At 45.6% G+C, this 19,893-nt stretch overlaps 2 protein-coding genes across 2 annotated transcripts; both read right to left on the bottom strand.

Moving 5' to 3' along the window:
• Positions 1-879: 879 nt before the first annotated feature.
• LOC308433258 (olfactory receptor 9S13) lies at positions 880-1,896 on the bottom strand (the record flags this gene model as incomplete). Its single annotated transcript, XM_080933264.1, has 1 exon — positions 880-1,896. The coding sequence occupies one exon, from the start codon at positions 1,894-1,896 to the stop codon at positions 880-882; it is 1,017 nt and encodes a 338-aa protein (XP_080789390.1).
• Positions 1,897-15,256: 13,360 nt separating this feature from the next.
• LOC308432937 (olfactory receptor 9S13-like) lies at positions 15,257-16,225 on the bottom strand (the record flags this gene model as incomplete). The annotated part of the gene is made up of 1 exon (XM_080932818.1): positions 15,257-16,225. One exon carries the CDS (start codon positions 16,223-16,225, stop codon positions 15,257-15,259), a length of 969 nt encoding a protein of 322 aa, XP_080788944.1.
• Between the last annotated feature and the right edge of the window lie 3,668 nt (positions 16,226-19,893).

Here is a 19,893-nt window from a genome sequence, read left to right as displayed (position 1 = left end):
TCTCTGGGAGCTGCGGTAGAGCAGGAGCCTGGTCAAGGTTCTAGCTTGACTGGAGCCACCCAACCACCTACTGATGTCTAATGAGGACCCTTCTCTTTTATATTTCTTTTCATTGCTTTTGATTGTGTGTATGTGTGTGTGTCTACAGGTAATCCAGGAGCCCAAGGTCAGAAGTCAGACATCCTGGAGCTAGAGTTTCAGAGTCAACACCTGTGTAACAACTCAGTTGTGAGCTCACTGAGCTGGGTGCTGGGACTTGAACTCAGGTCCTCTGGAAGAGCAACAGCTGTCTTCATCACTGAGCCATCTCTCCAGATCCAACTGGGGGCAGTCTTTCTTAAAAGAAGTATCTTTGTTAGTGATAAGTCTACCCTAACCAATCTACTCCTTGACAGCAACTTCACTCTCCCACAATGCCATTGACTTAAACTTTGGTTTGAAAGATCTCTTGGCAGTGTTGTGTAAGATGGCTGAAAAGCAGCAGAGGAGGACAGAGGCAGTTTGAGTTACCTGTCATAAATGGCCACTGGAGCAGACATAGTGTTGGGGAGTGGATACAAGCATTTTGTTTATTGATGAACTTGATCAAGACACAACAATGCCTAGCTTTTCTCCTAGGGAGGAGCCTCAGCACATGGCCAGAAGCAGGCGAAGAGAAGAGGCAGCCCAAGTGTCTCTTGGGAACAGTTGAGGTCTTCATGCCATGGGAACCCTCCCTCCTTTCAGCCTTTAAGGTTCTGCATGCAGAGTAAACTTTGCTAATTCTTATAGCACACACTAGATCCATGTTGTGTCTATGAAATAGTTTAAAAGAAGACTATTAATGGGTAAATGCATTCCACAATTCATTTCCATTTGGAAGACAGAAAAGGCTGATTCTCACCGCTCAGTGATCTGCACAGAAGCATTCCCTCTGACCTCAGGACAACCTCTCACTGTCTTCACAAGGCTGTGTCTCTGCCCTAACCTCCACAGAGCATCCTTCACATCCTTGTTGCGTAGACTATAGATGAGGGGGTTGAGCATGGGGATAACCAGGGTGTAGAAGATGGAGACCACTTTGCCCTGCTCCATAGATGTTACTGCTCCTGGCTGTGCATACATGACAAAAAGAGTCCCATAAAACAAAGACACGGCTGTCAGGTGAGAGCCACAGGTGGAGAAGACCTTGTGCCGCCCAGATCCAGAGTGCATCCTGAGGATGGTCACGGTGATGTAGCCATAGGAAACCAGGACAGCTAAGGTGGTGCTCACAATGATGAACCCACAGAGGCCGAAGAGAAAGAGCTCATTGAGCGCTGTGCTGGCACAGGACAGCTGGAGTAACGGGGGCACGTCACAGTAGAAGTGGTCAATACGGTTGGAGCTGCAGAAGGGCAGTTGGAACGTGAGGCTGGTCTGCACAATGGAGTTCAGGCAGCCCACACAGAAGGTGCCCAGGACCAGACAGGCACAGGTCATAGGGCACATGGTCACAGGGTATCTCAGGGGACTGCAGATGGCCATGAAACGGTCATAGGCCATTACAGCTAAGAGAAAAGTCTCAGTGGTGGCCAACAAGGAGAAAAAGAAGAACTGGGTGGCACAAGCCTCAAAGCTGATGGTCTTAGAGGTGGAGAGAAAATTGACCAGGGCATTGGGGGCAATGGCAGAAGAGTAGCAGAGGTCTACAAAGGACAGGTTCTTGAGGAAGAAGTACATGGGGGAGTGCAGGCGGGCATCCAGGGTGATGACCACAATCATGGTGAGGTTGCCCAGGACGGTGACCACGTACAGGACCAGGAACACAGCAAAGAGCAGGGCCTGGGTCTCTGCACCTCCCCCAAATCCCACCAGAATAAACACCTGCAGGGACACTGCTGAGAGGTTTCCATTTCTGTGAGCTGGTGTGGTCATGATGAGTGCAGGAGATGCAGAGAGGTAGACGGAGGCAGAGCGGCGGATGCAGAGAGATGGACGGAGGCAGAGTCGGGGAGCAGACAGATGGACGGAGGCAGAGCAGGGGAGCAGAGAGATGGATGAAGGCAGAGCGACAGATGCAGAGAGGTAGAGGGAGGCAGAGCGGGGGAGCAGATCTCACTGGTGCAGTCAGATGTTTCACAGACTGCAGGAAACTGTTGGTGACATGCTCTCCACTGTTCAGACGTTTACTAGATGCTCTGATCTCCTGCCAGATGGGCTGGCGTGGCCTGAAAGAGTGACATTTTCCTCTAGTTTACTTAGTTTGTGGCAACTTCTCTTTGTGAATGGGACTGGGGTGTGTTCTAAGGATTTAAAGAGGCACATAGATTCCAGTGACCCTCAGGTTACCAAAGACTTTTAGCATCTCTGTGTGACATCTGAGTTGCTTGCTCTCCACTGTGGGAGGATGCTGCCTTTTGTACACTCGACTGCCCGTTCCACATTTCCCAAGTGTCATGTTACTGATTAAAGAAGGTCTATGAGGGCTTCCTGCCCTTCAAGCCTTGTGCTGTTTGACCCTTCCGTTTGTAGGCTGAACCCAGAGCAGGGATCAGCCCTCCCCACACTGAAGCTGCATGTCTTGTGCCTTGCAGAATGCTGACCACATCTTGGTAGCTTTGGCTCCAAGCCTGATCCAGAATGTGTAAAGAGATTGATTGCTTGTGAGAGGTTCCTGCTAATATCTAGGTGTTGGAGACTGTGGTTTGTGTACCCTAGGATCGTGTACTGAGAAACCAGGACTGGTGCCCAGACATATCTGGGACATGAATATACCCAACCTCCAATCCCATCTGGCTGGAAGCTTTTTCCCTTTCTCCACCTCAGCTCTGGGGGTTTATAGGGTTTTACTCTTTACCCCTGGAGACTAGACAGAGCTGGTCCCTGCTCTGTCCTTGGGCTATTCATGATTACTTTTTTAAATTTGTAGTGCCCATATATGTAGCGCCTCTGTGAGGCTGGCTGGCACTTTTCTGTCGGTTCCCAGATGGAATGCAAGAGGCTGCACAGCTGAGCCTGGCTAAGGGGAGATCTGTATCTTCTCCGTTGTCCCAGGCTGCCTCTGGTGGCTCAGAGATCCCGGTTGGGTAAATCCAATGATGTATTTATTACTTCTCTCTCAGTGGTTCAGGAAGTGGAGTGGGCTGGAGGAACCTAGTTGAGACAACCATGCACTGTGTAACTGACTGCCCCACTTTGAGTTGGTACCCCTATATTCAAAGGTATGAATGTACTGGCTTTGCCTTCACATTCTGAGAGATCCCTCGAATCTGCCCACTGCTGGATCACACTTCCCTCCACAGTGACTGTAAAATGCTAGGGAATGTTAATGTCCAGGCTGTCCCTTGATTCCTGCTGGAGGAAGGACTCTCAGCTCGTCAAGGATACAGGATATCCTCAGAATCAGTGGAAATGGCAGCTGGCTAAGGACCTAGGATGCTGCTCAGCTGTGGGAGATCTGACTGACAATGCCATCTAAGGAACAGCTTCTGCTCCCCTTGGCCTGATTCTCCTGATTCAGCAGAACTATTGTCCCCTGTGGTCTGGTGAGATGCAGCCTACCCACCTGCAGAACTGAACAAGGGTAGAGCCCCCTGCCAGACTATAACTGTACAAAGGCCAGGGATGATCAGGACAGGACATGTCAGCTTACTGTGGCAGACCCCGTGTCCACTCCACATTCACTCCATCCTTCTGCTCTCTAACCACATGGTCCCCACTGGTGACACACTGAACCTACCTTTCCTAGATGAGAGGCAAGTCTATCCCAAGGTCACACAGTCAACATCCAAGCTCCCAGTGTTTCTGTGCTGCTGAGCCTGGTCTCTGTGGAGCATGAAGAGGTGGACATCGGCTGGTCCTGTCTCCTTTTCAGATCAGTTATGGATTTCTGGGCAATGAAGCAGAGTGAGCATGGGCACAGCTGGGCATGGGCACAGGTGAGCATGGGCACAGGTGAGCATGGGCACAGGTGAGCATCAGGGCTCCTGTGAGAGTTCAGGTGTGCCTATTCTGGCTAAGTTCGATGTGGCTCTTCTGAAGAGAGATTCAGGACCTGCCTCCTCTCTTGTCCCCATTAGCTGGGCAATGTGAGGAAATGCTTCCCTTCGGGGGTCATCTTGTTTGAGAAGATTCCTGCATCTGGTAGAACAGGGACTTGTAGCCTCCAGTGGCTAATTATGGAGGCACTGGCCTCTGGCAGCTGGGATTCCAACTCCCCCGGGCTTCAGGACCATAGCCTGCCTGTGGCCTCTGCCTCTGTTATGGATGGAGATTTGTGACTTCTGGGAAGCCTCAATCTGATTGCAATTAAAAGAGAGTTATTGATTAGCTGCTACAGGATGAATAATCTCTGAGCCAAATTTGATAGTGCCATGAGTGGGGGGAAGGCAGGCGAAGGAAAGATTTGTAATAAAGAGGGAAACCACAGGAAGACCTTCAATATCTACACAAGCAAGCACAAACTGGTCTGGTTTGCCAAGGTAAGTGACCCAAAACAATTTTGGGGTACCTGTGTAAGCAAGTTACAGAATGCCAAAAAGGATCAGTTAGTCGTATCATGACAAATGGGTGGGGGTCGCTGAGTCAGGATTATTGGGAACTTATTCAGGAACTGGCATTAGAGACAAATGGCTAGTGGGTACCCATGGATGCCTAGCATGAGAAAGAATTTCTTTAGCCACTACTCAGAGATGTAGTCTCTGAGGAGGCCTGCAGTCCTCAGCAGAAGTAATTCAGAGAGACCCTGTGCCCAGTGAACCTCATCAGAGCAGTCACACCTGAGGTAGGGACAATGTGGCCTCATGACCCTTGCTGCTGCCGCTCCCTCTGGCCATATTGATGTGAGGAGCCTGGCCCGAGGTCATCCCGCTCCTTCCAAGCCATCACTTGGCTCCCTCAGCTATTAGGAGTCTAGGTGAAATTCTTTCATGGGGAGGGGACAGTAGAGAGTTTATCTCCGTGTCTTCTGAGTGTCAGATCTATGCCCTTCCAGCTTGACCTAGTGTATTTTTGCTAATAATTCTTCAGGCCAAGTTAGATCCTGGACATTTGGGAGTACAACATTGCTAGTTTTCTTTCTGCCCAACCCTCTGGCCAGGGTGCGGGTTCCAAACAGCACTTCCTATGAGGATATGTAATTTTCTTTCTCCTGCGGCCTTAACAGCCCACTAGGCCACAGTCTTTGAGAAAATCCTCACGTGCATCACTGGACCACACAGTTTTAACTCTGGTTCAGCTAATGAAGATCATATTTAATCAGTCTGCTTAGGCTGTGCTGGTATCCGGAAGGCCACCCGATACCCAAGTGACCAGTCGCTTCTTGTCAGACCACAGGCCATATTTGTTCACATGTTGGCTTCTGAGTTGGAAACTACTTTCCAGTGTTTTGTTAGGTATCCATGTGTTACAAACCTCAGGCCTAGGAGTTTTGTCTTGTGTGGTTTCCTTTTATTTTGTTATAGTCAATTTGACACAAGTTATACTCAACTGTGGAGAAGAAACCTCAATTGAGAAAATGCTTTCACCAGATGGCCTTGGAAGTCTTTTTCTTGATTGGTGAAATCTGGAATAGCTCCTCCCACTGAGGGTGGTGCCATCCTTGGGCGATGTTCCTGGGGGTGTGTAAGAAAGCAAGTTGAACAAGTTTTGGAGAGCAAACCGGTAAAGCAGTGTCCTTGGATAGTGTTTGCTTCAGTTTCTGACCCCTGCCTTGGCTTCCCTCAATAGACTGTGACTCAGGATGAGTAAGCCAAACAAACCCTTTCCTCTGCCAAGTTAGTAATGATCGTTTATCACAGCGACAGAAAGAGAGCTAAGACAGCCCTGTCAAGGCTGGCTTTGTCAGTGATTTATCACAGCAGTGGAACAGACTCAAGCGCCAACATTGGAAGCAGAGTCGTAAATCATATTTTATATAAAACCTCCTAACATGTCAGCATCTTGCAACATTTTTAATTTGGTCACAAAATGGAACAAATGAATGAGTGACCCAGATCCTACTCTGTCTCACAACATCTATCAGAGCAAGCCTGTGGTCCTACAGAGAAGAGGTGGTGGTGAGAGATGATTTTCAAGGAAGGATGGAGAATCAGCTGGTTAAAAGAGCAATTTAGGAGCAAAAAGAATGAAGAACATCTGTGATGGTTTGTATATACTTGGGCTAGGGAGTGGCACTATTAGGAGGTGTGGCCTTATTGGAATAGGTGTGTCATTGTGGGAGTGGGCTTAAGACCCTCACCCTAGCTGCCTGAAAGCTAGTCTTCCATTAGCAGCCTTCAGAGGAAGATGAACTCTCAGCTTCTCCTGCACCATGCCTGCCTGGATGCTGCCGTGCTCTTGCCTTGTTGATACTGAACTGAACCCCTGAACTTGTAAGCCAGCCCCAGTTAAATGTTGTTCTTTCTAAGACTTGTCATGGTCATGGCTCTCTTCCCAGCAGTAAAACCCTAACTAAGACAGCATCCAACATGGAAGTGTGCAGGCGTGAGCCACAAGGAGTCCCCACAGTCCCAGCCCCTGGAAGACAGCGGTAGGTTTGAAACCATTCTGGTCTATTTAGTAGTTCTCCACATATACAGAAGGAATAATGGGAAAGGAGACATCCTGGCAGCTGTGATTATGGTTCTTTACAATATGCACAGAATCAGAGTAGTGTAGTGAGCTGTAAGTACCACTCATTCAACTTCAGGGTAATCAGCTCAGTGAGCACGGGCAAGTATTGTGGAATCTTCCCTCCCTTCTTCTTCACGGGAGCTTTGTATTATTTCAAAACAAGTAGCAAACAGCATATAATTTCTTTAATATGTATTTTCTACGCAGCTCTAAAGTGTAAAGCATAGATTTTTAGAAAAGCACCCAGTAGCGTTTCCCTTCCATAATGGAAAATAACTCCCCAATGTCATCAAGTATCCATCAGCATCCACACATGCTACGACCTGATTATAGGATGTGGTTTTTGTGCAAACAAGCGCAAATGACGTTCCTTTGAATCTTCTACAAATTCGGGGTTCTCTTATCACTTTATTTTGTTGCTACTGTTTATGAAGAAGCAGAGGATGCTGGTTGCATTTATCTTTAAAACACATGTGTAGAATCTCCCATGGATCTATCTTGACAGTGTCAATCCACTGATGCTCTGTAATGTCCCTCCATCCTGTGTTTCCTCTGAGTTGAATCTGGAGGCCTGATTGAAACCAGTTATTGTTATCATCATATGAGCATCGTTGACTGGTCTGTGTTGTGGGAGGCATGGGACTCTTCCCTCAGAAGAAAGGTACCCACCTGTCCTTCTTCTGTATGGAAACAATCACTGACAGCACTGCCCAGTTTCATTAATTAAATGAGGGTTCAAAAATGGTGACAGCCACAGTGTTCTGTGAAGGTAATCTTTGCCGTGCAGATTACTAATGTCCCCTGAGAAAGAACCTTTGCATTTTCTCTGGGTCTTGAAGAGAATAGACATTTAATTTTGTTCACCATGTGCAGATGATGTCTTTATGCAGGAAGGGCAGGTACAGGATGAAGCAAGGCCTGTCATTGGATGAGAAGGAAGGATGGGTGGAAAGAAAGCTTTAGAAAGGGAGGGAGGAGCAAGAGCAAGGAGAAGCAACATGGCGGCAGACGTTAAGATTCTTCTCTGTGCATAGATACAGGTTGTTAAGAATATTTCTAAGGGATGGGGTGTACAGGATTTTGTGCTGTTTATATGGGAAAATTATATCTTGTCAGTTGGATCAGAGGGTATGTGTGGTGTGTTTTTTCCTTGTGGTGACTTAATTGAGTTCAAGAGAGGGTGCAGTCGTGGGACAAGTCCACCATGAAATTGGGATCAGCAGAACTGGAGCTGTGGAAACCCACTGAGGGAACTGTGAGTGAAAGTGATGTGGTAGTGGGGTACCACATTGGTGATGTGGTGGTGGGGTACCACATTGGAGTGGCTCACAGACTGCCTGGGTCAGAGGGAGCTGGGGTCTGCGCAGAGCTGTAAGTGTGAATCAGTTGTGTGCTTTTTAAATATTTAAAGCAATAAATATTTAAAAGTGGAAAATGCTGGAGAAATTTTGGCTCCATCTATTTCAAAATGGCAAGTCAGCTCATCAGCACCCTCTAGTGGTAATTATTTTTTGTGTCAGCAAGAACTCAAGAGCAGGTCCACTCCACTGCAATTGTGGATTTGCTTTACCCATTGGGAGTCACTCTAATTTGGCATCATAATCAAGGAAATAGAATGAAAGGGTAGATTGGTGCAAAACATCAGGATATGCATGGTGGTCTATGCCTGTAATCATTAACTGTGGAGGGTCACATGTTTGACTCCAGCTTGAACTACTAGTGGGAAAAAAAAAAAAAAAAAAAAAAAAAAACCCAACAATGAACCAGAGATTTGTCAGCTTGGATGCAAGAACACAACTGGTATGGAAGAGACACAACTTCCATATGAATATTTAGAAAATATAAAAGTAGAATGCCGGAAATGGTTGTCATGGAAACTCTGATGGAACTGTTTACGTAGGGACTAAGGAAAGATTCTCATCTATAAAGACATGTTTCACAATGAAAATGTTCAGTCAAGCTGGACCGGAGAAAAATTATATTGTCCATAGTCAAGAATGGCTTAAAATATATGAAGAGGATGCTTATTATATACACTGCATACTTACCTGCCAGGCAAGATGAGCCCACTGGCACAATCCTGGCATGGATGTTATGCAAGAAACCAACCATATTCTGATTGGATTTGAGGACCACTCTACAGGAGGGGATTAACATGTGATACCATAACCTAGTCACACCCACCTTGTACAAGTCCTTTGAAGGAACCACAGCTGCACACCGGCCATGCTGTGCATAGAAAACAATACTCCACATGTTCACCCCATTTTCTTGATCTTACACTAATCTTTCCCTTCTCTATGAGGTTTCTTGAGACTTAGAGAGGTAGGAGTGATGTCCCACTCAGGACTGAGATTTTTCAACAGTTGCTTATTCTCAGTATTTTGACCAGTTATTTGGATCTCTGCAATAACCACCGTCCACTAAACATGACGTACCTGTCAAATTGCTCATGAATATTCACGTTTATGCTAATAGATTGTAAGAGTTAATAAATATTTATGTTTATGCTAATAGACTATAGGCAGCTAACGGTTGCTGCGGGAAAGGCCAGAGATGGTTGTAAGTGGTAAGTCTTTGGCAAGTTGTCCATGGTCCTGTAAATAAGCCTTTACTCATGCTCCTGTAGTAATGCTAATTAAACTCATTTGTTTACACCCTTAAAAATGAACATAAAAGTAAAAATGGGGATAGGAAAAGGAAGGATATCAACAGGAATGGAGGGAGAAGAGGCAATGGGGAACTCTGATCAAAATACATCCTATGTAGAGATAAGGATGTGTAACTAGTACATGTTAATAAATTTCAAAAAGATACATAAGAGAAAAAATATACATTAACAGTGCTTACAATTAAAGAGGGAAAGTACCTGCAAATCACGGCTAAAATGCTTTATCACATCTTTCTCAGAAATGAACAAAACAGAGAAACTGGATTAAACCCAGTAAAACCATAACAACACAAAGAGAGAGAGACAGACAGGCAGACAGAGAGAGAGGGGGGAGGAAGCAGTTTACCCAGACAGGGTACTTTTCTGAAACTCACATTGTAGATCCTTCAGGAGAAATCATACCATAGAAAGGCACAGGCCTCTTTGTTCCTGGCATGGTAAGTGTCAAAATGTCAAAAAATGGCTCAAAATATTTAAGGTCTTTCTTACAAAAAAAGATGTTCTTTTTAAAAATCATTCCTACGTATGACTAACAGGGAATTCAAGACACTCTTTGAAACTCTTTCCATAGATGCTTCATTTCCCTCTCTCAAACAATAGCATCTAAAGTGGAAACATGAGTTTAGACCCCACAGGGTCTCATTTCATAGGGATAAGGCCTGAGCTGCCATGTGTATCTGATAAACTGATAATGCCTTTATCAGCCCCCCTTAAGAAATTAGCTGTGGCTCTTGTTTGTGAGATCTGCAGCACAGCTGAGGAAAATTAACCACTGATGTGCTACCAGTGGTCACTAGAGGGCAGTGTAGGATAGGCCAGAGCCATGCAGGTGAGAACTAGGGGACCTCAAAAATGTCTCATGGTTCTTCTTTTGCTTCTGTATCCTTTCAGATACAAGAGCAAACACAGGGACAAGGCAAAGCTCTGCACAACCTAACATCTATTTCTAGAAACTGGCCATTAGTCTGCATTTACACAATTGAGATCCCTTTAAAGGAAGATGGGTAAAAACAGAAACTGATCTTTCTCTAAAACACAGTTCGACATCAATATAAGTTAGGGAGTAGAGAAACTCAGCTCAAAAACAGAACCTTAGGCCACTACAAAATCCTGCAGTCAGATTTTACAAGATAGTTTGAGATTCTTTATGCTTATATATTTCAAGTCATTGTGTCAGAGCCTAAAGGGGTAAACTTGTGAGATTTGCCGAGCTCTGTGCCTGTGGAAACAGAAGGTTCCTTAGAGGGTTGTAGTGGTCGTGACACACACAGGCTAATGCACTCGGTCTTCTAATGGAGACACTACTGAAGGTTTAGGATGCAAAGCTAGACATGGGTCGCTGTGGCAAGAGCTTGAGATTTTAAAACCTGATTCATTTCTGTCTGCTCTCTTTGTCCTAAGTGCAGACGCACTGTGACCTGCTGCATACGCTCCAGCTGCTGCCCTCTCTGCCTTGATGGGACTATACACTTCCCCACTGTAAGCCAAAATAAGCCTCGGGCTGGTCAGGCAATTAATTCCTGTCCCCAGAAGAAAAGAAACCAGAGGCTTCTCTACGAGCTTAATGCTTTCTGGGAAAGAATGAGACCTGTGTAAAACACCTCAGTGCACTGTCCTGCCACCGGTGTACAAGTCCACATGCAGCTGCTGTCAGCTGTGAGGGAACGGTCTGGATCTGAGGTCAAGTCTCATGACCTGCCTCCCCTGTTTTGTGAGAGAACATTGGGTGCTCTGCTTGCAGCAGAAGAACAAATCTCAAATACAGCAACAGATAAAACCCAAGCCCCGATACCCTTGGTCGGCGGTGCTCACAGCATCTTAGTGCAGCCTGTGTGTAGACGGCATGTGCTGGTCGTTTTCTGAGTCTTTCTCCTCTACACTGCTCAGGACAGAGTTTGCATCCCCCCCTTATGTCGATCTGGCTTCTGACTAAGGACTAATCCTCTCCCAGGATGTCTGGAAGCAGATTCTTCCCTTCTTGCACCGCTCACATCTACGAGGCGAAGATGAGTCTGCACCTGAGTAGGGTGAGCTCTAAGATGCTGCCAACTGTGATTCTCTAGCATCGAGTTCTAACACTGAGGGTGACGTCACATGGGTTGTTCTTTTTCAAAACCAAATAAGATGGCAGAGGGAAAGAGGCAGGGAGGAAGACAGAGACAGAGATACACAGAGAAATGGAGAGACAGAGAGAGGAGAAGAGACAGAGAGAGGAGGAGAGGAGGGGAGAGGGAAAGAGGCAGGGAGGAAGGAGGGGGAAGGGAGAGGAACAGGGTGAGGGGAGGGGGAAAGAGGGAGGGAGAGACAGAGACAGACAGAGACACAGAGAGATGGAGAAACAGAGAGAGATGGAAAGACAGAGAGAGAGGAAGAGAGGAGGGAAGGAGAGAGGAGGGAGAGGGAGAGGAAGAGGGTGAGGGGAAGAAGAGAGGGAAGGAGACAGAAAAGATGGTGGGGGGATGTGATATCACTGAAATTGAGATATGTGCCATTCACAGAGCAGAATGTTCTAGAACTGCTTGGAGACATCTATGAAGATAAATAACACCTTGCTAAAGTTACAGGCTGCCAGGCCAAGTTTGGAAAGGTCCACAAACTGAGAATTTAACTGTGGCATCATCTATAAGCCATGCTGACAGTTGAAGGAAGATGCTGGGAGCCCATTGCATTTAAGCCCCTCATGCCTCCAGCAGTGCACTATGCTACCACACGAGGAGGGCAGCTTCATGAACAGAGGAAGGTGGGAAAGCTGCAACATTGTAAGATGGAGGAGCAATGCTGCAGCGCTATGGTTCTTAACCCATTCTTTTATATATATATATAAATTGGAAATTTGATTTATTTACATTTCAAATGTTATCCCATCTCCCGGTTTCCCCTCTAAAAACACCCTACCCCTCTCCCCTCCTCCTGCTTCTATTAGGGTGCTCCCCCCACTCCCACCTCACCCCCCTAGCATTCCTCTACACTGGGGCATCAAGCCTTCACAGGAGCAAGGGCCTCTCCTCTCACTGATGCCTTTCCTTCAGCTCCTTCAGTCCTTCCCCTAACTCCTGTGATTAGTCCGATGAGAGAAAAGTAAAGAGTCATTGTTGTGGGTTTGGTTCCCAAAATTGCACAGAATCTGTATGTACGTCTGCAGGTAAGATGCTGAGGGACCTTGCACCTATTGGCTTTGATTAGTAAATAAAGGTTTTGAAGACCAATAGCTGGGCAGGGAGACAGAGGCAGGGCTTTAGGATTCCTGGGCAAGGGACTGAGGAAGGAGAGGGAGAGGAAGAGAGATAGCAGTCATGCCAGGGAAGGAGGAGGAACATTGGGGCTGAGAGCTACTGAAGACAGTGAGACACTTGTCCTGTAGGTGCTGGGAAATTCAGCCCAAGATGGCTGCAGTTCTGGGTCTAGGGCAGCCAAGATGGAATATTGGTTTTAGTAAGTAATAACTCAGAAATATCAGAGGGGAGTGTGTTAACCACATAGAGGTTTGGAAGTGGTTCAGCCATTGAGCTATTTAAGGCATATTAAAATATAAGGCTGTGTGTGAATGTCTTTCATTCAGGAACCCAGAATATTGGGGCAAATAGCTAGGAGCACCACCTCTGCAGTAGGTTTGAGTAACAATATTTGGGTGCAGCTACAAGACATGGAGAAGTCTACAGCCATGTAGCTTCTTTTTGGAGATATTGACAACAGTTTCCAAACCTGCTTTCAGCCACAGAGCTCTGCCTTCTGTCAAACCAAAGTATAAGTGATTCAGTCTTTTTTAATACTATGGAACATTTGAAGGCAAAGAATGTGCTACATTCACGTTTGGTAAATACTTTGTGTCTTAGTCAGGGTTTCTGTTCCCGAACAAACATCATGACCAAGAAGCAAGTTGGGGAGGAAAGGGTTTATTCAGCTTACACTTCCACATTACTGTTCATCACCAAAGGAAGTCAGGACTGGAACTCACACAGGGCAGGAACCTGGAGGCAGGAGCTGATGCAGAGGCGATAGAGGGGTATTATTACTGGCTTGCTCCTCCTGGCTTGCTCAGCTTGCTTTCTTATAGAACCTAAGACTACCAGCCCAGGGCTGGCACCATGCACAATGGTCCCTCCACACTTGATCACTAATTGATAAGATGCCTTACATTTGGATCCCATGGAGGAAATTCCTCAAGAGAGGCTGCTTCCTCTGTGATAACTCCAGCTTGTGTCAAGTTGACACACAAAGCTAATACCAGTACAATTGACCCCTTGTCAACTTGACGCATAAACACATCACTATTAACCCTTAACCCTTGCTTTCTTATTCATCCCCAAGATCTATATAACATTAAAGGTCCCATCGTCTTTAAAAATTCTTACATATTAAATTTTTGATCCCTTTAAAATATCTAACACTTTTAAAATTCAAAGTCCTTTAACTGTTGGCTCCATTAAAATACCTTCTTCCTTCAAGAGAGAAAAAATATCAGGGCACAGTCACAATTAAAAGCAAAACCAAACGCTAACCATCCAATGTCTGGGATCCACACAGGATCTTCTGAACTCCTCTGAAGGGGTGGTGTTATGTCTCCAGCGCTGTCCTCTGTAGCACTCTAAGTTCAGGTTGATTCAGTCCACTGACATGACTGTTCTTTGTGATCATTCCATGGTATTGACATCTCCAATACACTGGAGTCTTCTGCTGCAACTAGACTTCACTAACAGCCACTCACGAGCTCTCTTCATGGTGCCAAACCGCAAATCCTATGCATAACCCCTTCAACTGAGGCTGCACTGTCACCAATGGCATTTCATGTCCTCTCACAGTGCCAAGCCTCAGCTGTTCTTCGTGCCTTCAAAACCAGTACCACCTGGGTGACTCTTACACATTACCAAGTCCAGCTGCAGGAGGTACAACCTTGACTTTCTATGAAACACAGTTCCTTTGTTCTCTAAAAAAAAAACGCTTCCCAGATTTCACATCAGTGATGCTGGTCTCTTCTTAATCACCACTAGTTACTTAATCTCTGCTGACCAGCATCAATAGTCCCAGTTATGCAAAGGCATTGCTTTCATAGTTCTGGTGTCTTGTTAATCACAGCTGATTCTTTAGCTCTAGCTAACCAAAACCATATAACCTTTCCAATCAAAAAAAGAAACAGTCCTGAAAAGAGTCTTTAAAGCATCCCTCTGAAATTTCACAAGCCAGGCATCCATCTTCTGCACTGTTCTCAACATTAGCTTCTGAGCTTCTACAGAACATCCCATGGAGTTCTTAATACCCAGTGGCTCTTCTAACCCAAAGTTCCAAAGTCCTTCCACAGTCCTCCCCAAAACACAATCAGGTTGTCACTGGAATAACCCACTATGCTGATAGCAATTTGAATCAATCACAGTTTCTATTCCTGCACAAACATCATGGCCAAGAAGCAAGTTGGGGAGAAAAGAGTTTATATATTTCCACACTGCTGTTCATCAGCAAAGGAAGTCAGGACTGGAACTCAAAGAGGTCAGAAAGCAGAAGCTGATGCAGAGGCCATGGAGAGATGTTACTTACTGGCTTACTTCTCCCGGCTTGCTCAGCCTGCTTTCTTATAGAACCCAAGATGACCAGTCCAGGGATGGCACCACCCACAATGGGTCCTCCCCACTTGATCATGAGTTGGGAAAATGCCTTACATTTAGATCTCATGGAGGCATTTCTTCAAGGGAAGTTTCTTTCTCTGTGATAACTCCAGCTTGTGTAAAGTTGAAACACAAAACCAACCAGTACAACTGACTGATGATACACATTCAAAAAAGCCAGAGTAGGTGGTGAACAGATTGTGTGTGTGTGTGTGTGTGTGTGTGTGTGTGTGTGTGTGTGTGTGTGTTGATGTTACATGGGGAGATGGATAGATGAAGAGACATGAAAAGAAGACAGGAAGGAAAAATCTGAAACAACAACAAAAGAAGAGTAGACATAGAATTGAAAGAAGATACTCTTGTTTCTCAAGAATATTTTCCTTCAGAGACCCTGGCACTGTTCCTGAGGTTGACACTAACCAGTATCCTTCACCAGACTGTGTCTCTGTCCCAGCCTCCTGAGGGCGTCCTTCACATCCTTGTTGCGCAGACTGTAGATGAGGGGGTTGAGCATGGGGATAAACAGAGTGTAGATTATGGAAACCACCTTGCCTTGCTCCATGGATGCCACACCTCCTGGCTGGCCATATACAGCAAAGCCAGTTCCATAAAACAAGGACACGGCTGTCATGTGAGAGCCACAGGTAGAGAAGAGCTTGTGTCGCCCTGACCCTGAGCGCATTCTCAGAATGGTCACTATGATATAACAGTAAGAGATAATGACCACAAACACAGCACACACAATGATGAACCCACAAATGCCAAACATGACAAGCTTATTGAGAGCTGTGCTGGCACAGGCCAGCTCAAGAAGTGGGGGCACGTCACAATAGAAGTAATCAATGTAGTTGGAACTACAGAAGGGTAGTTGGAACGTGAGGCTGGTCTGCACAATGGAGTTCAGGCAGGCCACACAGAAGGTGCCCAGGACCAGACGAACACAGGTCATAGGGCACATGGTCACAGAGTACCTCAGGGGACTGCAGATGGCCATGAAACGGTCATAGGCCATCACAGCTAATAGCATTGCCTCGGTGGCAGCCAACAAGGAGAATAAGAAGAACTGCGTGGCACATCCTGCAAAGCTGATAGTCTTAGAAGAAGAGAAGATGTTGACCAGTGCATTAGGGACAACGACAGAAGAGAGGCAGAGGTCAATAAAAGATAGATTTTTGAGGAAGAAGTACATGGGGGAGTGTAGACGGGCATCGAGAGTGATGACCGTAATCATGGTCAGGTTTCCCAGGACAGTTACCATATAGAGGATCAAGAAAACAGCAAAGAGAAGGGTCTGAGTCTCTGCACTTCCCCCAAATCCCACCAGCACAAACCCCTGCAAGGATATTGCAATGATGCTTCCATTTCTGTGGAGTGCTGTGGCCATGAGTGAGGTCAGCTGAAGAGAGAAAGACGCAGGCAGAGAGGGAATGTACCTCACCGGTGCTATCTCACGGTCCAGAAAAAACAGCAACGTGCTGGTGAGAAGCTGTCCAGAAGTTCACTAGCTGTGCTGATCTTCCAGATGAGCTGACTCAACCTGTAAGGAACACTTCTTCATAGTCACTGACTTAGTGAGGGTTTTCTGAGTTCCCCCTCTGTAGAAGCACAAAGATTTCCAGACACTAATGACTCCCAATGTATAGGCAGCCTTTCAGTAACCCTGTCCCTGCCTCTGGCCTCTGCCTCCTCAGTTCCCTGGGAAACTCCCCAGCAGCTCTACTGAGGTAGCTGTCTCCTGAGTCCCATTACCATCTCTACACTGAGTTATTCTTATTGATTCACAAATGTCCATGAGAATTCTGTTCTCCAACCAATTGACTAGGTGATTCTCTCACTTGTGGGATGGCACTGAAGGAGGAAACCACTCTTCCCAGACCAAGTCTGAGTCTCTCTGTGCTCCTCCCACAGAACTCTGACCTCACCTGAGCAGATGGGGCTCCAGGGCTGGTATGCAGGGGCCAGCAGTGTGCAGGCTCTGCTTGCTAGATGTGTGGGGTTGCTGCTGCCAATGTCTCGAAGTTGGAGATCACAGGGAGGAGCACTCCCGTGTTCTGAGAAACACCAAAGCTAGGGCCTGGACATGTTTGGGACATACTCATGGCCTCTAACCTGATGTCAGCTCTGTTCCCTGTTCTAACCTTAGCTTAGGGGGTTATAAGAACTTACTCTTTTCCATTGAAATGCAGAAGAGGCTGGCCACTGCCCAGTGTCTTTAACATTCAAGGACACTTTCTCTTCTCATTGTGTCTACACTCTAGGATACATACACCTGTCCTGTGGGGCCAGCTATGGTTGCTACTGTTTGTTCCCAGGAGGAATATTTGAGGGGTTTGGGGGTGCTGCTGGGTTTAGCAGCCTGGCTATAGAGGGATGGAATGTCTGTTCTACACCATCCTGGGAGCCCAAGGAAGTCCTGAGCTTTATCACTCAGTTGTTTCAATGTCCCCCATACAGGGTGAGGACATGGAACCTGAAGGACTTCATGGAATCTCTCTATATTCTCCATAGCTAACTTTCCCATTGCATTCTCAAAGGTGTGCATGGTGCTTCGTGCTCACTCTTGATGTAACAGTCAAGAACCCAGGCACTTACCAGATATGTTTACTTTGTGCTCAGTGTGATGTGCATAAATAGGTCCATGAAACAGCTGGTCCTATGCTTCGTGTTGGAGCAAGGACAAGCATCATATCTCCAGCTTGCCAAGAATGGAATCCATCTAGAGACAAGTGGAAGAGGAAGGGGTCTATGGACAGGTCTGTTGTGGAAGATTTGGGGAGAGGTACTGTGAAGGGAGATCCTGTACCCATCTCAGCCTTTCCCCTCCTAAGTCAGCAGCATCACTGTTCCTTTGATGGTTTCAGAGCTTCTTCCTAGTTGGCTTCAGAATTGGAACTTGTGGCCATGATGATTTACCCTGGGTGCACCCTCCTCATAGTACTGCTCTCCCTGACTGGGAATGATGTCAGACTTGGTCACACAATAGAACAGCTTTGTCTCCAGAGGTAAGTTCACAGTTACTGCTACACACAAGACGAATGACCCCAATGTGTCTTTTCCTTCAGCATCCTTCAGAAGCAACATACTGACCTTACATTATCTAAGTGAGATCCAGGACTTACACAAAATCAGATAGCTATCACTTATTTGTCCTAAGTTCCCATGCTATTGAGGCTTGTCTGTGCTGAATATAGACACCAAGGTTTCTTCTGAGGTTAGTTATGGCTTTCTGACAATGGAATTAGTTAGATATGGGTAGAGGTGTAGATCCCCTCATTGTGACAGTCTGTGTGTGCAAATTCTGGCTGCAGCAGGTTTTGTGTCTTGTGAGATGTGAGGTCTTGCTCTCCTGCCCTTACTTCCTCTCCCATACCTGGTTTCTGGGCAGCGTATGGGTGTCTATCCTTGGGTTCTTTCTGTTGGGGAAGATATTGTACATGGTAGAGCTGGGACTGGCAGTCTCCAGTGGTCAATTAAGGAGACACTGTCTTCTGTGGCATCTGGGACTCAAACTCCCTGGCTTCCAGGGGTATAACACTGGTCTGGAAAATATATGCCTTACAGCCTTTCTCTCTTGGTAATTTGAGCCAACACCATTTGTTGAAGAGGCTGTCCCTTTTCCATTGAATGTTTTCAGTTCCTTTGTCAAAAATCAAGTGACCATATGTGTGAGAGTTCATTTCTGGATCTTCTATTCTGTTCCATTGATCTACCTGCCTATATCTGTACCAGTACCATGCAGTTTTTTTTAAAACACAATTGCCTTGTAATATAGCTTGAGCTCAGGGATGGTTATTCCTGCAGAAGTTTTCTTCTTGTGGAGAATAGATTTCAATATTCTAGGTTTTTTGTTATTCATGATGAATTTGCAAATTGCTCTTTCCAACTCTATGAAGAATTGAGTTGTAATTTTGATGGGGATTGCATTGAATCTGTAGATTGCTTTTGGTAAGATGGCCATTTTTACAATGTTGATCCTTCCAATCCATGAGCATGGGAGATCTTTCCATTTTCTGAGATCTTCTTCAGAGATTTGAAGTTCTTGTCATACAGGTCCTTCACTTGCTTAGTTAGACTCACACCAAGGTATTTCATATTGTTTGTGACTATTGTGAAGGGTATCTTCTCCCTAATTTCTTTCTCAGCATGTTTGTCTTTTGAGTAGAGGAAGGCTACTGATTTGTTTGAGTTAATTTTACATGCAGCCACTTTGCTGAAGTTGTTTATCAGCTGTAAGAGTTCTCTGCTGAAATTTTTGGGGTCACTTAAGTATACGATCATGTCATCTGCAAATAGTGATATTTTGACTTCTTCCTTTCCGATTTGTATCCCTTTGATTTTCTTTTGCTGTCTAGTACCAGGACTTCTAGTACTATGTTGTATAGGTATGGGAAGAGTGGGCAGCCTTTTCTAGTCCATGATTTTAGTGGGATTGCTTCAAGTTTCCCACCATTAAGTTTGATATTGGCTGTTGGTTTTCTGTATATTGCTTTTATTAGGTTTAGGTATGGGCCTTGAAATCCTGCTCTTTCCAAGACTTTTAACATGAAGGGGTGTTGAATTTTGTCAAATGCCTTCTTGGCATCTAGTGAGATGATCCTATGGTTTTTTTCTTTAAGTTTGTTTATATGATGGATTACTTTGATGGATTTTTGTATATTAAACCATCCCTGCATCCCAGGGATGAAGCCTACTTGATCATGGAGAATGATCGTTTTGATGTGTTCTTGGATTCGGTTTGTAAGGATTTTGTTGAGTATTTTTGCATCAATGTTCATAAGGGAGATTGGTCTGAAGTTCTCTATCCTTGTAGGGTCTTTGTGTGGTTTAAGAATGAGAGTTATTGTAGCTTTGAAGAATAAGTTGGGTAGTATTCCATCTGACTCTATTTTGTGGAATAGTTTGTAGAATATTGGTATAAGGTCGTCAATAAATGTCTGATAGAATTCTGGGCCGAATCCATCTGTCCCTGGGCTTTTTGTTTGAGAGGCTTTTGATGGCTACTTCTATTTCTTTAGGTATTATGGAATTGTTTAGATGGTTTATCTGGTCCTG

Source organism: Micromys minutus, assembly GCF_963924665.1.
Source record: "Micromys minutus genome assembly, chromosome: 19".
In the NCBI taxonomy this organism is placed as follows: Eukaryota; Metazoa; Chordata; class Mammalia; order Rodentia; family Muridae; genus Micromys; species Micromys minutus.
Note: the sequence above shows the minus strand (reverse complement) of the source record. Positions and strands in the feature narration are given on the sequence as shown.